At 39.0% G+C, this 14,408-nt stretch overlaps 1 protein-coding gene and 1 non-coding gene across 15 annotated transcripts; both read left to right on the top strand.

Annotated features, from left to right (window-relative positions):
- The first annotated feature begins 4,442 nt into the window (after window positions 1-4,442).
- zc3h11a (zinc finger CCCH-type containing 11A) lies at window positions 4,443-13,682 on the top strand. 14 transcript variants are annotated; one of them, XM_067503832.1, is made up of 17 exons: window positions 4,443-4,531; window positions 6,056-6,118; window positions 7,218-7,352; window positions 7,460-7,579; window positions 7,931-8,060; window positions 8,148-8,330; window positions 8,463-8,528; window positions 8,632-8,805; window positions 10,176-10,235; window positions 10,334-10,432; window positions 10,621-10,686; window positions 10,802-11,317; window positions 11,484-11,557; window positions 11,640-11,805; window positions 12,083-12,255; window positions 12,419-12,621; window positions 12,827-13,682. In XM_067503832.1, exons 3-17 carry the CDS (start codon window positions 7,299-7,301, stop codon window positions 13,047-13,049), a joined length of 2,307 nt encoding a protein of 768 aa, XP_067359933.1. In that variant the 5' UTR covers window positions 4,443-4,531; window positions 6,056-6,118; window positions 7,218-7,298; the 3' UTR covers window positions 13,050-13,682. The 14 variants fall into 14 exon arrangements, with proteins under 14 accessions (XP_067359933.1, XP_067359938.1, XP_067359930.1 ...); XM_067503837.1 differs by having other exon boundaries at window positions 4,445-4,531; window positions 7,222-7,352; XM_067503829.1 differs by having other exon boundaries at window positions 4,459-4,531; window positions 6,045-6,118.
- Window positions 7,642-7,759, top strand: LOC137128306 (small nucleolar RNA SNORA26). The gene has a single exon (XR_010914540.1). It is a non-coding gene; the product is annotated as a small nucleolar RNA SNORA26 (small nucleolar RNA).
- Window positions 13,683-14,408: the final 726 nt, after the last annotated feature.

Here is a 14,408-nt window from a genome sequence, read left to right as displayed (position 1 = left end):
TGATTGTTAGATGAGGACTCGGTTTCTATATTTAACTTGGTGATGATCAACTTCTGAGATGTTTCTAAGTAAACCGAGCGATTGAGATGTGGGGATTTTGCAGCTCAGGATGGAGTTTCTCTTTCACTGCTACCCAGAAGGAATGCATCAGGTTGCAGACCCAAGTGACTGGTAAATGGTCTGCACTTATATAGCACTTTTTTACCGATTGGTAGTCAAAGTGCTTTAAACTGCTTCTTATTCACACGCTTGTTTTACCTATTGGTAGTCTCTTATTCACCCATTCACACACACACAGATGGGGAGCTGCTATACAGCAGGCCAACACTCACCAGGAGCAACTAAGGTGGGGTTCAGTGTCTTGGTATAGGACACTTTGACCTTTGACCGGAGGAGCCAGGGATCAAACCACTCTACCTTCCTGCATGTCGGTGGTGTGGAAGCAATCATCTGTGCTACCTGAGGTGCATTGTGAGCAGGTGTGTGTTTAAGCCCATTTTACACATTTTGCTTTGAGTGATATGGGTTCCGGGCATGGTCTTGTATAATTTGTAAATTTGTGTTGCTAGTCACGTCGGTGTTATTACAAATTTCTAAACGAAAGTCACAACATTGTTAAATAGGCCTTATTTCTCTTTGCAAAGCAATTTAAAACTGATTTGTTTTTTCCAAGAATCTCACTGTGATGTGACTTTTTGGATGTCTCAATGGAGATACTCTATATGGCTCTCATGTCTCAGTAGTTTCAGTAGCAATATTGCAATATGAATTGCATTATTTATATGCACAAACATTAATGGCTATAATAAAGTTGAAAGTGATTATCTCTAACTTACCATTAAAAACAAGCTCATAGGTGGGTAAAGAAGTTTCCAGCAGATTTATTGGTTAATTTATAAGGGATTCAGTGTAGATAATATCGAAGTTACAAGTTTGCCTACACCCCTTACTGATCACAAAGCCATATATAAAAATTAAACTGTAAAATAACTTTACTCCCCTGTCAACATATTGGAATTTGAATAAATTTGTACTGCAAAATTACTATGTCCTTTTGGCTTATCCCATGAGTTCATGGTTGCCACAGCGGATCATTTGTCCGCATGTTGATTTGGCAGTTTTTTACGCCGGATGCCCTTCCTGATGCAACCCTCCCCAGTTTCTCCTGGGCTTGGACCAGCACTGCACAGCTGGGGAGGGGAATGGGCTGTTAGGGGTTCAGTGTCTTGCCCAGAGACACTTCGACATATAGCCAGGGCTGGGGCTCAAACCACTCACCCCGTGGTCCGTGGATGACTGAGCTACCAACTGAGCTACAGCCGCCCCCAATTCTGTATTGCAAAATGCTGATGTTAAAAAAAATTTGGTAATCTGTAATCTCACAATTTTGGCAAAAATCAAGGAAAGAGAAAACATATTGCAATAATTAGGAATTATAAAATTTTGAGGTTGGTAATTTTTTGAGATTTGATGGTCTCAAAGCTAAAGCAATAAGAATCAAATCTAGTTGGGAGAATTTCTATCTATCCAATAAATACTAGGAAGTATAGAAATTAAAAGACTGACCCTTACTTTTTACATTTTCACTGTATGTATACAGTGAAAAATAAATTAACTTGACTTAAAAAAATCAGATGCATCAATGATGTTTGTCTTTTTTTTCATGTCTATGGTCTAGTCTCTGCTTTAATGCATCTCTTTATCAGTCTACAAAAAAAAAAAAAAAAGCATGGCCCTCCACTAGTTTATGATTACCTTAAAAACTTATATGAAAGCATAATTAGTATATGTTTCATTTAGTTAAATATAGTGTCACTGTCAAAACAGAAACACTGCTGTTCCCACACAGCTCAGTGTCGTCAAATTTGATGGTGGACGATCGAGATGAATACTGCATTAATGGTAATGTCTACATATTACATCCAAGTAGTATGTGCCTCAGCAATGAAGGTCTTTAAAGCACAACACTTCCACCCGTGTCATTCTAGCAAAAGAAAAGAAACAATTGTGGCTTTCATTTGTTCTCTTTGCCCAGATGCTCCCAGATGTACTCATCAGTCTTTATTTCAGAATAATTACTCTGAAAACAAGTAATGCAAAATAGTTTATTTAAACAACAAAAAACAAACTCGGAGGCTGGAACAGCACACAGATCTCTTTTGCTGCAACATCACTGATGGTGTTCAACATGTCTGCTGCACAGCAGTTGAATCTCTTCACCAGGACTTTTCCTGGATAGATAGGACATCTCGTCTCTGTAGAAGGTGACCTGAAGGAGCGTGGTGGACAGAGCAGACATTTTCTTTGTCTCAGTACAGAACAGGTTGAAATGTCAAAGCAATACTGGGAATCTTCACAATGAGACCCAAGAGGACTCCAACACAGGTGATGAGAGTTACTGAGAGTAAGTGCTACTCATGTTTTACACTATGAGGAAACTCTTAGTGTAGCTTAGTTGGTAAAGGCATTAATCCACGGATCATAGGATCAGTGGTTTGGTGAGTTCCCCTGAGAAAGACAAAAAAAAAAAACCTAAATGATCTCCAACGGTATTTACTTTAAATGAGTGTTATGCTTATTCCAAATGCTAATAATAAATGTTAAAGTTAGCATAAATTGGCTAAATGTATGTCACATATTTAGGCTAGCCACTGACTATTCCCTGTTAGTCCTTTGTAATTTGGCATTTTCAGCAGGAAAACTCGCAAGTTTACAGTGACAGACAAAGGTAAATGGTCTGCACTTATATAGCGCTTTCCTACGTATTGGGTACACTGTTCTTATTCACGCATTTGCACTCCCATTCTCACACACACACACACACACACACACACACACACACACACACACCAATGGGGGAGCTGCCATGCTGCTGGCCAACATTTGGGGTTCATTGTCTTGCTCAAGGACACTTTGACATGTGACCGCACAACTGCGGGATTGGTGGACGACCCCTCTACCTTCCTGCGCCACAGTCACCCCTACAATACAATATTAGGTTAGTATAAAAACAGACTTGCCTAAGATATAAAACCAAAATGTTGAATGTGTCATAAATAGCGACAATAGTCGATAAAATGGCATCAATAAAATTCCAACGCTTTTTCAGATGAGGTGGTGGAGGGCAGAGCTTTCCAGAGTAGTTTTCAGAGTGAATATCTTACACTTGAAGTGTTCCTCTACTTTGGCACTGCGATTTTAAACTAGTGAATCCAACTCTACATAAGGTTACCAAAAGTGGGGGTGATCTTACTCTTCCTAATGTTGGAGTCAATACACTTTTTCACTGTATATTCTATACTAGCGAATTTACAGTGTGTGAGCTCTTGGAAATAAAAGAATGTAACGATTCCCCTGTTCACAATACATCTATTGTAGAGGTGATCTTACTCGAATCTGACGCTCCTGAAGCTTCAGCACATACTTCACTCTGGAGATCGTTGTTAGACAAACATTGAACATTTATTGTACTTGCTTCTCAACTTAGCAGATGACAGATCAATTGTACATACAACTTTAAGCACAGTAATCTCACAAGCACGTTCACTAGCAGTTTCATCAAACAAGTTTCTCAAAGTATGTCTGAACTCACAGAACTCGGTAAGAAACCGTGTCCCTCTACAGCTACACACAGAACCTTTTTCTTCTACCTTGTTGCGGTCCACACCTTTCTTGTAGTCAGTTCCTCTGCTCCAGCTACCGTGTCACGTCTGCACCCTTGAGTAGCTGAGCTGAACTGCATCTCTCTTTAACAAACCATTGCTTCTTTGACCACTGGTCAACACGCTTAAAAGGTAAACTACAAAGACAACCATCAAAGGCAAAGTATCAAAGCCATGTGATGTCAATAATGACATCATCGGTACACAGACACATCACAAACACACATTACATAAAACAATTACATTACACACATACACACGTTACATTAAACAATTAACAATTATCAATAATAATATTGATAAAGTCCCAATAAAGCTATCTGCCTTTCATCGCCAGCCCTTTTATCATGGTCACTTCAAATGGTCATGTCTTGTTTGGGTGCTTAGAAATGGCAAATTCCACACCTCAGAAGTATATAATTAATTTGCTTATTTTACTGGCTAAATTTTAAATACATAAATGTAATTTCACTGGCAAAAACCTCGGTTCTTAGTCTTCTTTAGGGAGCGTCAACATTAAATTTCTTCAGTCTACAACTACAAATACAAAGGCCCTAAAAACAATAAAAGCTTGTACTATGTTAAAAATGTTTTTTTTTTTTAAATGATCCCACCCCAGCACTATTCTGTTGTCCTGGTGTTGTTGTATTTCTATTGTAAACAATAATGTCCCTGTGAAGCCCTTTAATGACAATAAAGTTAAAAAAAAAAATCCTAATAGCCACTTCCCTTGGTAACACTGACGTCAGCGGGCCACCTTCTTAGAATTTAGCCTGCTGTCGCCATTTTGTTTTAGTTTGTGTCCGGCTACTGCGTGCGGTTTTTCCTACACTAGACAACTTTTTAAAACCTTTTAAAACCTGAAATAGGTAAATAACACTGCATACTTTAATAATACAACCTATTTGACTGTTTTATTGTAGTGTTAAAATGTAAAAGTGAATATCATTGTAATTACAAAATAAATAGCAGTCTTAACATTTATGCTAACGATAGTGTGCTGAGTAATTTTGGGCTTAGGCCTACTCTTGTCATATTAGGTGAGGTTTGGAAGACATATCCTTAAACCAAACGACCATAGTTAACTATATGGTTACATATATGTGTAAGGTTAACTTTAAAGCAGATAATAGAAAGCAAAATTAACTTACGTTTCGAGGTCGCCGAATGGTATTTCGTCGATAACGTTAATGGAAATTGCGCTTAACGGTAGTTCGCTCCAGCTAACTTGGGCTACTTTTTGTTATTAAACAGTAAGTATCTAATTATTTCTTGAATGTTGTGGTTTCAAGGTTTATCATACGTGTCTTCGACAGACGTGCATTTTATATTATTTTCTAGGAAACGTCGATTCTGCTAAGGTGTTTCAGATGTTTTGGCCAAATCTTGTGCTAATGTTGACGACTATTACACTTGGGATCTCAGTAAAATCATTTATCTAATCACCTGCTTTATCTAATCACTAATCCGTCACCTGCGAGTTTGTACATTTTCTGTTATTAGTGCTGATTTTAACTTACTAGTATCCCTTTTCTGGTCTTGAAGATGGAGGGCAGAGTTGTTAATACGGACTCTCATTGTAGAACAGGGGCCTCCATGTCTGAAGTAACGTTACATAAACAATCCAGGTGTGGACTCCTGAAAATGGCCGGTTTCGTTGTTTATTCAGGATTAAATACTTGAAGAAAATAAACATGATTTAGTTTTATGGAGTGAAATTGCAGTCTGTCCACATATATAGAATCAGTATTGAGAACACATTTGCCTAATGATGTTGTAGCTCTTTGTGGAAATGTCCAAATGTGTCTTTGTATCTGTGCATATTTGTGTTTCTCTTAATAACCCTTTTCAGTTCCCTAGGGAATATTTTTTAACTGCTTTTGTGGTTTTAAATCCATCCTCCTGCCCCTTTTGTTGGGATCCCTGGATATCGGTAGCTTGCCAATACATTGGCAGAAGACTTTTTTTTTGGTCACCAGCATGGTAGTCAACAGCCGAAAATCGCCAGAAGCTTGAATATAAGGGCTTTTTTTTCCTACTCCAGTCAGCAAGCCCAGGAAGAAGCTACGGATTTTTTTTTGTTTTCCTACCACCCCACGTTTGTCACCTTTTTGCCCCACCAGAGTTTAGGAGTTTTTGAATTCTTTTTTTTTTTTTTTTCCCCTTTTCTGGTTGTTTATGTCCCCCCTGTTTATTTCCTCCATTAGATATATTAAATAATAAAACAAATAAAAATAGATACCCAAAGGACTTTGTTGCATCCACCATCAGTAATAGTTAGCAGTCTGGCGGAGTTAAAGATGTCTCAGAGAAGGGATGTCCTAGGGAGACAAATGTCTCTGGACGACCCACCCACCTTTTCCTCTTATCTCACGGATCAAGTGTTCCTTCAGGACTCAGTACCACCCCGGAGACACCCCCCAGCAAAGAGGGAGATTGCTTCTTACCCACCTCAGGTAATGGTAGTTCTATGCTAATACATGACTTAACAGCCTGTTGGTACAGACAGAATTACTATTTTTTTGTTGTTGTTTTTAAATTCTGAATTCCCAGAAAAAATGGTCAACAGGACGGTGTTACATCTTTTTTACACCTTTTAACTTATTTTTCAAAAACCTTCATTTAACTTAAGTAAGACATTCTGAAGTTTAAATAATCTTTACTATTTACACACAGTGACTTTAAAAACAAGGACAGTCCTGGAAGTAATTATTTAATTTAAAGTCCTCTAACAGTCAAGTGTTCAAAAAAAAAAAAACAAGGAACAAAGCAGGTTAAACTTGATTTACGCTTCTGTGTTAGTGCTACATTGTAGGTGTTACATGGTTTCTATGTAGCCACAATAGCTGTGTAGTCTATGGTGTAGCCTGACTTGCCCAGAAATGTAACTACATGGCACGCTATGCAGACCGTTACAGCTGTGCTTCACTGGCTTCTGCTTTGATCGCTTCAGCGGGCAAACTTCCAACATTTTATCTCTTTTGAGCATGTTAATAATTTCAGAATAAGTAATGGTCTGCACTTATATAGCGCTTTTCTACCTATTGGCACTCAAAGCGCTTTACACTGCTTCTTATTCACCCATTCACACTCAAGTAGGTGCTGTTCAACATGATCTGCTCAGTTTCAGTCAGAATTATTTTTAGTACAACCAAATAAACTCAAACACAGTGATACAGAAACCCCACCACCAGCTAGTGGTTTAGTAGTGTCATTGCAGAGTGATGCAGGCACACACTGCAACATAAATGATCACAGCAGCATATGCCAATTGTGTATCTTACACTTTAGCCCCTTCATACATTTAATTCAGAAATGTAAGTTTGGGTTTATAGTCATGCCGCTGGTTATTTGTAAGTCCCGAAATCTAGTGATGTGTATCCTCAAACAAACAGACCTTAGATTTAAGACATAAATATTTGTACCACTGGGTATGGTCAGTTTCGCTAGGTTTCTTGGTATTAGGTTATTGTGTGCAGCTGTGTCAGAAAAACGTCTGTATTCATACAGTAAATGGGATTTTCTCTTTCATGTATTGCTGTTCTCTGTTGTCAGGAAGAGTCCTTTTGGCCCTGAAGAGAACCAGTTGCTGGGTCTAAAGTTCGTTACCCCACCACAGCCACTCGACACATTACAATGGCCATCCATGGAGACGACTGCTACTTCTTCTACTATTCCACCTGTACTAAAGTAAGCAACAGCTAAGTACTCATACACCAGATGGCAAGTGAATGTGGGCTAGTATGAAGAGTACAATCTTAATGAAGTAAGATACATTAAAATCACTTACCTTGCAGGGAAACAGTTGCCCATTCAGACACTGTGAGGCAGCAATTGGCAGTGAGACTGTCTGCAACCTCTGGCAGGAAGGTCGCTGTTTTCGTGCCATCTGCAAGTTTCGCCACATGGAGATCACAGTAAGAAAAACTTATAAACCCTCCTTTTAAAAAGACAAAAGCTTCAAGATTTCCTTCAAGCTTTGCCCATTCGAGGATGTGAGTTTCTTGATTGGCCATTATTGAAGGTTAGATAAAGTCTCCTAGTAAAGCTGGGCCGGGAGTTCCACTCCCGCTCTGGATCTGTCAGGAGAAACAGTTATCAGTAATCAATATGCAGAAGTAAAATTTTACATTTTTATTAACTGCATTCACTTGTCTTATGCATATCATATTATGTACGTTTTATGAACAACAATATGATTTATGGGAAGTTAGCCTGTCTCCGTCATATCTGCTGTTGCATATTATTTATTTTGCACATCACAACAGAAAAACCGAAAGGGGATACCTTGTTACTGGGAGAACCAGCCAGCTGGCTGCCAGAAGCCACACTGTGCCTTCTTCCATGAAAAGCCCCGCTACATTGATGGCGTCTTCGTCCCACCCGATAGAAGTGAGTGTACGTCTGTTAAAATTTATGCCTATGTATTTTGAGGACCATTTTAGATTCACCTCTGAAAAATGTTGATTGCTTAAATTCTTTCAGGTTTGTGCAAGAATGATGAACAGCCACAAGAGGAACCTACTCCACCCCCAGCTGCCCCTCTCCCTACTACATCCAATCCCCAGCTCAGAGGAGTCCTAAAGACAGAGACCCAAGAGCCTGTACCAAGTCCCACTCATCCACCTGTGGTGATTAATCCGACAGATGATGATGAAGACGAAGATGGTGAGCTAAATTTAATCTTACAATGATCCCGTCTCTTATACCCTTTTTTTTTTTTTTTTTTTTTCCATATGATTTTCTCAAATTTAAAAGGAATATTCTTTGTGGTATGCACATGTGCCTTTATGTTTCCAGACCAGTTCTCAGAGGAGGGAGAGGATGGCAAAGTTGGCCCTTCAACTAGAAAGCTACCAAAATCAGGTGAGACTAGGGCTCTCACAAATATGTGGCTAAGCTATGGTTTCTTAAACTTTGAGTGAGCTTTGTTTTGTTTTTTTGATTTGATAATGTTGTGTCCTCATAGATGGGTCACTGAACTTTGGAGTGAGCACCTTGGAGGAGATCCGGCTGAGAAAGGCCCTGAAGGCCAGCATGAAAAGAGCTGGTTACCCTGCCCAGAGTGCTGATACCTCAGCCAGCAGAGAGAAAGAAAACATCCAGTCACTTTTCCAATCTGACCTCTGTGGGGCTAGAGAAGGTAAAATCAAGAACTTATGTTGTCAGGATTTCAGAGTGTTAGATGCAGAGTGGTGTATCTTTCATCTTTTCCTGTCGACACAGTGTCTGTCAGCTTCTTGTCACAAAGCCGTACACAGCTAAACAGGCAGGTTTATTTTGAAAGAAGATGAGCTATAGGAGTGAACTGAATTACAATTCTTTAGGCCAGTAGTCAATGGTGGACTGTGGTCTGGGTTTTGAAGCCAAAGAGGCTTATATCTAAACTGCAAACGTTTGCAAGGTAAGTCATATTTTGACAAGAATGTCTAAGGGTTTGGACATCTTGACGGAAATGTGTAGGTGCTTCTCTTGTTGCATTTTATTAAGTCAGTCAGAGAGCAGGGTTTTAGACAAACATAGTAAACATCAGATCCAGAGATAGATTTTATTTATTTTATTTCAGATAAAAGATTTTATTTTATTTATTTATCTTAAGGTTAGTTCAGATTATGGTAAAGGAAGAAGCATATCTTTGGGAAAACAGACTTCTTTCAGAATCTATTTCAGAGTCTCAATAAGTATGAGCCGTAGCACAGTGAGTGCTTTTTCAAACTAATTTTAAAACAGTGTTTTAAGATGAGAGGACGCACAAATAACTTTTTTCACCTTACAAAAACAGCACAGCTGATACAACAATTGATATGCTCTGCTATAGTTGTAAGAAGTTATATCAGATGAAATCTTTGCACCTGTAAGGGGCCAGTTCTGTCAGAAAATTATAAAGACTCCCACATAGCCTTCTTTAGGCTGTAATATTTCTTTAATAATCTACATTTGTTAATTAGTTGCATTATTGATTTAAATCTCAGCAAAATCCACCAGTAAGAATACTTAAAATAAGTGTAATTAATGAGTCAACCATTAATTGAGATAATAACCATCATCACAGTGCTAAAAATAATCGCGATTATGACTTTTGCTGTAATCAAGCAGCTGTTGATGGACAGTTAACTAGTATGCAATAGGCATTTATACCAACAGAGTGGCATTGCTAGAAAATGGACACTGACGGATAAGTGGGCATAGTAATTTGCAATATTAATAGACTCTTTCAAACTGGAGGAGGTTTTTCACTATTGTGTTCCTTGACCGCAGGAACAACGAACTACCATACAATTTCTTATAACACTATTTTTATTTACTACTTGAGAAAATGTATATTCTGTCTAAATAGAAACCATGTTCATATTTTTAAGCTAAACTGCTAAGATTGAGTCAGTGCAGCATGGAGAGAAGGGTTGAAGCTATACTAACCATTACTTACACCCTTATAAGAAGTTGAATCATTGTTATCTTTTTCTAAAACAGTACATGGTCTGTTCTTTAATCTTGGCTCACTTGTCATTAAAGAAACCGAGAGACCAAGAAGCAGTGTTGCTGAAAGGCTTGGCAGGAAGGTGCCTAACACAGGTAAAAATAAATACAATAATTTGAGCAGAGATTCTAAATGCCAGTGTTTATAATAATGGTATGGTACACATTAGAACCTTGTCTTATTCTTGTGGTAGATGGAAAAATTGAAGAAGGTTTCCCACTGAAAAAGAGTCTGTCTGAGCGCCTGGGCAGAGTTGTGGATGAGAAAGAGCCACCAGTGTCTCCTCAGAAAGGTGAATAGCTCACTGTCAATCACCGAGTGCCTCTTTAAGACTTCTACTTGGGATGACAGATGTTTTATCATATGGTGGCAGGAATAATTTTGTGACTGAAATATGTTTAGAAAAAGGTTGTGCAAGAGGGTTTTAACTGTATAAATAATTGTCCATTTAAACATTTTCCATTTTTTGTGTATCTTTAGCATCAAAACCTATTAAACAGAGGCTTGGATTGCTTGGTGCTGGACCTGTTGCATCCACTCAACCCGGTATGAAGTCCCAAGAATTTGAATGTTTCTAGAAAAAATCTTGTACAATGTAAAAGATTAATCATCAACATTTATTGAAAGATTATTTATAAGTGTCCTCCAACTTTCTCGACAGCTGAGACCAACATGGGATGCAGGAAATCTCCAGAGCAGATTCGCATCAAAACACTGGAGGAGATAAAACAGGAGAAAGCCGCAAAATCTCACAGCCAGAATGATGGCCCTTCAGTTATGGCTCCAGAAATCACTAAAACTGTCACAACAAAAGCCACCAAGGGTGTCAAGCGAACCATCACTCTCAGAGACTCTATTGGCTGTGTAAATATGTTCTCTGAAGTTCTTCACACCAAGAAGAAAAAGCAGGAAGAGCAGAACCCAAGCCCTAAAAAAGTCAGGCCCAGTGTCGAGAAAGCTCCTGGGAAAAGCCAGGGAGAGTCAAAAACAGCAGGGCCGGGTCCTGAGGCAACAAACATGGCGGAGGTTAGAGTAAAGACCTTGGAGGAGATCCGCAGGGAGAAGGCTGCAAGGATGCAACCTCAACAGGCCCTGGAAGCAGAAAGCAAGAACTCTAGTACCGAGGAGAATGGTGCTAAGAAACCTCTACTGCGTCTTAACAAACTGGCTTCTCAGAGTAAGATCATAAAGTAAAATTTTCTCCTCTGTGTTGACAAAAGGCATGTATGCACAGATGTTGTTAGTCCTAGTGTTGTCGTTCACATTTAATTTAACATTAATTTTTCTAATTATAACTTGCCAGGTTTTAGAGTTTAAAAGCTGAAATGTTATGTTAAACTCAGCAGGTAATGTCACAACAGAGAAGAGTCCTGAGGGAATAGAGATGCCAGTTAAAACTCCCACTGCTGCTCTTGAGGTATGCAAACGAACACACCAGTATAATTGGGGGTTACATTTTAATCTATTGCCTCATGGTAATGATTATTTTCCTTTTGTAGACCAGCTCTGCCTCCAGTAATGATGTCAAGGTCAAGACCTTTGAAGAGATCATGCGTGTGAAACGCTTTCGCAAACAGGAAATGAATCCTACTAAGGAGCCTGCCACTGATGCAACACTACCCAGTGATCAGAAGTCATCCCCAGAACACACTGCAAACACCAAAGGTACCTCACATCTAATCCCCTCACACATGCGTCTCTTTACAACCCACATTTCTCTTTGAGCACTAAGAAGACCAATGCTACATTAGATCTGTTTGACACAGGAGTCTCTGTATATTTGAGTGACTGATATCTCCAATATCTTAAATGTTTGGTTTTTTTTTAAATTGTGGTAACAGATTTAGACAATCATGATTTTCCCTGTGTACACATTATTAGGATAACTCTTCAGCACAAGAAATATTAAAGGTGTTTTATTACAACCATGTTTTCTTCTTAGTGAGGCCCAAACTGAATGTAAAGCCATCTGTGGTGAAGCCTGCAGTGCGAGTGAAACCAGGCCAGAAGAGGAAGGGAGCAGAGCGATCAGCTGTTGCTGAGGTTAAACCTCTGAACAGCACCTCCACAGTCCTGGAGGAGCCATTACAGAAGATACCACACAGAGACCCACAGGTAGGTTGGACACACTGGGCCAGTGTTGGTGATGTTACAATATGTTTTTCATTGTCTGCCTTAGAACATCTCATCTTTTTGTACTGCATTAATTTATTATTATTTAAATTATTAAAATTCTTCTAAAGTTAATGACTTTGAGTGACTTGTGTTCCATTGTCAGGGATTGTTATCCTCGTGTGCAGAGGCTCAGCTGAGCTTTGCTGTTCCACATAGTCCCATGACCCTGCTGGAGCAAGGTTCCAGCTCAAGCCCCCTGAGAGAGGAACTTCAGACTGTTCCAGTGTTGAAACAGAGTCCACGCCAGGAAACTAAACCAGCTGTCAGTGTTGCTGCTCCCAAAGTGGCCTGCACAGTCCCACAGAGGTAAAGCTCCACTGTGAAGTTAATATGTAAACACTAATACTGACTCCCTGGGGATGTCAAACTTACCGATAGAAATATCTGTACACAGGAGTGGGAAGTGATATTTGTTTTCTGGCCAGGTTAAACCAAATTATTTTAAGTAATCGTGACATGTATGCTGCATTTGCAGACACCAAATAAATAACAAGTCTCTTTTATATGTCAGCCCACCCCTGAAGTCACCCACTCAAGCTCCCAAGACACGCAGACATAGCACAGGTGTGTCCTGCACCAGATCCACCGCTGGCGCTACTGACTCCAGCTCAGCCGTGGACGATTTTGAGATGCTGATCAGTGAGTTCACTGATGACCACTTGGAAGAAGACATGGACCCCAGCATTGGAGAGGATGACCTGCTGCAGGAACTGTCAGAGATGATAAACAGCTAAAGGACCATTGGAGCACAATTAACACCCTGTCCCATCTTTATGTTACTGTCTTTTACAAGAAGTGAAGACCGTCAATATCCACTGTGGGGCATTTTATAAAATGTAGTTTTTTTAAAATTCTAACTTCTTGTTTTGTGCTTTAGGTTTTTTTGTTTTTCGTTAAATTAAAAGATCTTCTCTCGGTCATTTTCCATTTCCTGCCCATGTCATCATCCATTAGCCCAAATGTCATTCTGCAGAGTTTTGATTTTCTTCATGCCTGTTTTTGATGCAAATATCAACAGCTTTTGGCTTGTCCCTCCGGACAGGCACCAAGGTGGGCCTTGGTGGCTGGGTGGGGCAGGATTCGAACCCACTGCGTTCTCCATCCCAACCCAATGCTCTTATCACTGAGCCACAAGGCCCTCTGTCTGTTTTTGATTATTGTTTAAAATTCCAGGCCCTAAGAAAACAAGAAGCGCTCAAGCTCTGTTGCTAAGAACCAGCTGGGTTTGTCAGGAATGTCTGGATGATGTTAATTGTTGGGAAAGATGAATGCATTAGTTCAGAGGGAAGTCATATTTGTATACTGTGTATGCAAAAGAAAAAGTTAAATCAATGTAGAAATAATAAATACTGCTGCACTTAATGGTAGGCTGCCTCCAATTACTTGTTTTTGTTTTTAAATGTATGAGTGGATGAGACTGTTGTGGCTCAGCCAGTTCCAAGATTATGAATTTTAAAAGTATGTGTTTAACTTTCATGAGAACCCTTTCAACAAAGCAGTAACACTCAGAACCCGAGAGAAAGTTTTATATGAACTTTCCATTATCCACTAGTCACATTAAGGTTGTGATTGTTATTTTTATTATGTATATGCAGTTTAATTTTATCCTCACAGGCTTTATGATGTTCTGCCATTTTGTAATGTAACAAATGTGTGTGTGTTTTTTTCATACTTAGTCTGGGATAAGTGCTCTCTGATCTTAGTTACTGAACACCTCAGGGACTCTTTCTGATGTTTCTATGTTCCTTATATGAAACAAACACTGTATTTCAACAATGTCTTCAGTTTTTGGGTTAGTCTGTGTTGGCGGTTGTATTTCTGATCTGAGACCAGATCTCAGTCTCTGATCTAGACTTTTTCTGTTTTTTTTCCCCCCTTGGTCTTGTTTTGTCTATGTCCTGCTCCTTTTCCACAAGCTTACTGTTGAAAGTGACTTGTACAAATTACCATATAAATAAAAAAAAAAAAACAGCTTTTAATTTTTGATCATTATTTAACTGAACATATAAATTAACTGCTTGTCTTTTAGTCGTTAAATAAACCACGCATACATTATCTAAGACATTTCCTGTGGAATACACATAATGTATAAC

The sequence above is a fragment of the Channa argus genome, chromosome 5, assembly GCF_033026475.1.
Source record: "Channa argus isolate prfri chromosome 5, Channa argus male v1.0, whole genome shotgun sequence".
Lineage (NCBI taxonomy): Eukaryota > Metazoa > Chordata > Actinopteri > Anabantiformes > Channidae > Channa > Channa argus.
Note: the sequence above shows the minus strand (reverse complement) of the source record. Positions and strands in the feature narration are given on the sequence as shown.

Bases quoted from the DNA above. Each gene is read 5' to 3' on its own strand.
- zc3h11a (XM_067503832.1), top strand. From the start codon at position 7,299: ATGGCCATCCATGGAGACGACTGCTACTTCTTCTACTATTCCACCTGT. The intron at 8,061-8,147 runs GTACGTCTGTTA...AAATTCTTTCAG, and splicing joins CCCACCCGATAGAAGTGAGT to GTTTGTGCAAGAATGATGAA. The intron at 8,331-8,462 runs GTGAGCTAAATT...TTATGTTTCCAG, and splicing joins TGATGATGAAGACGAAGATG to ACCAGTTCTCAGAGGAGGGA.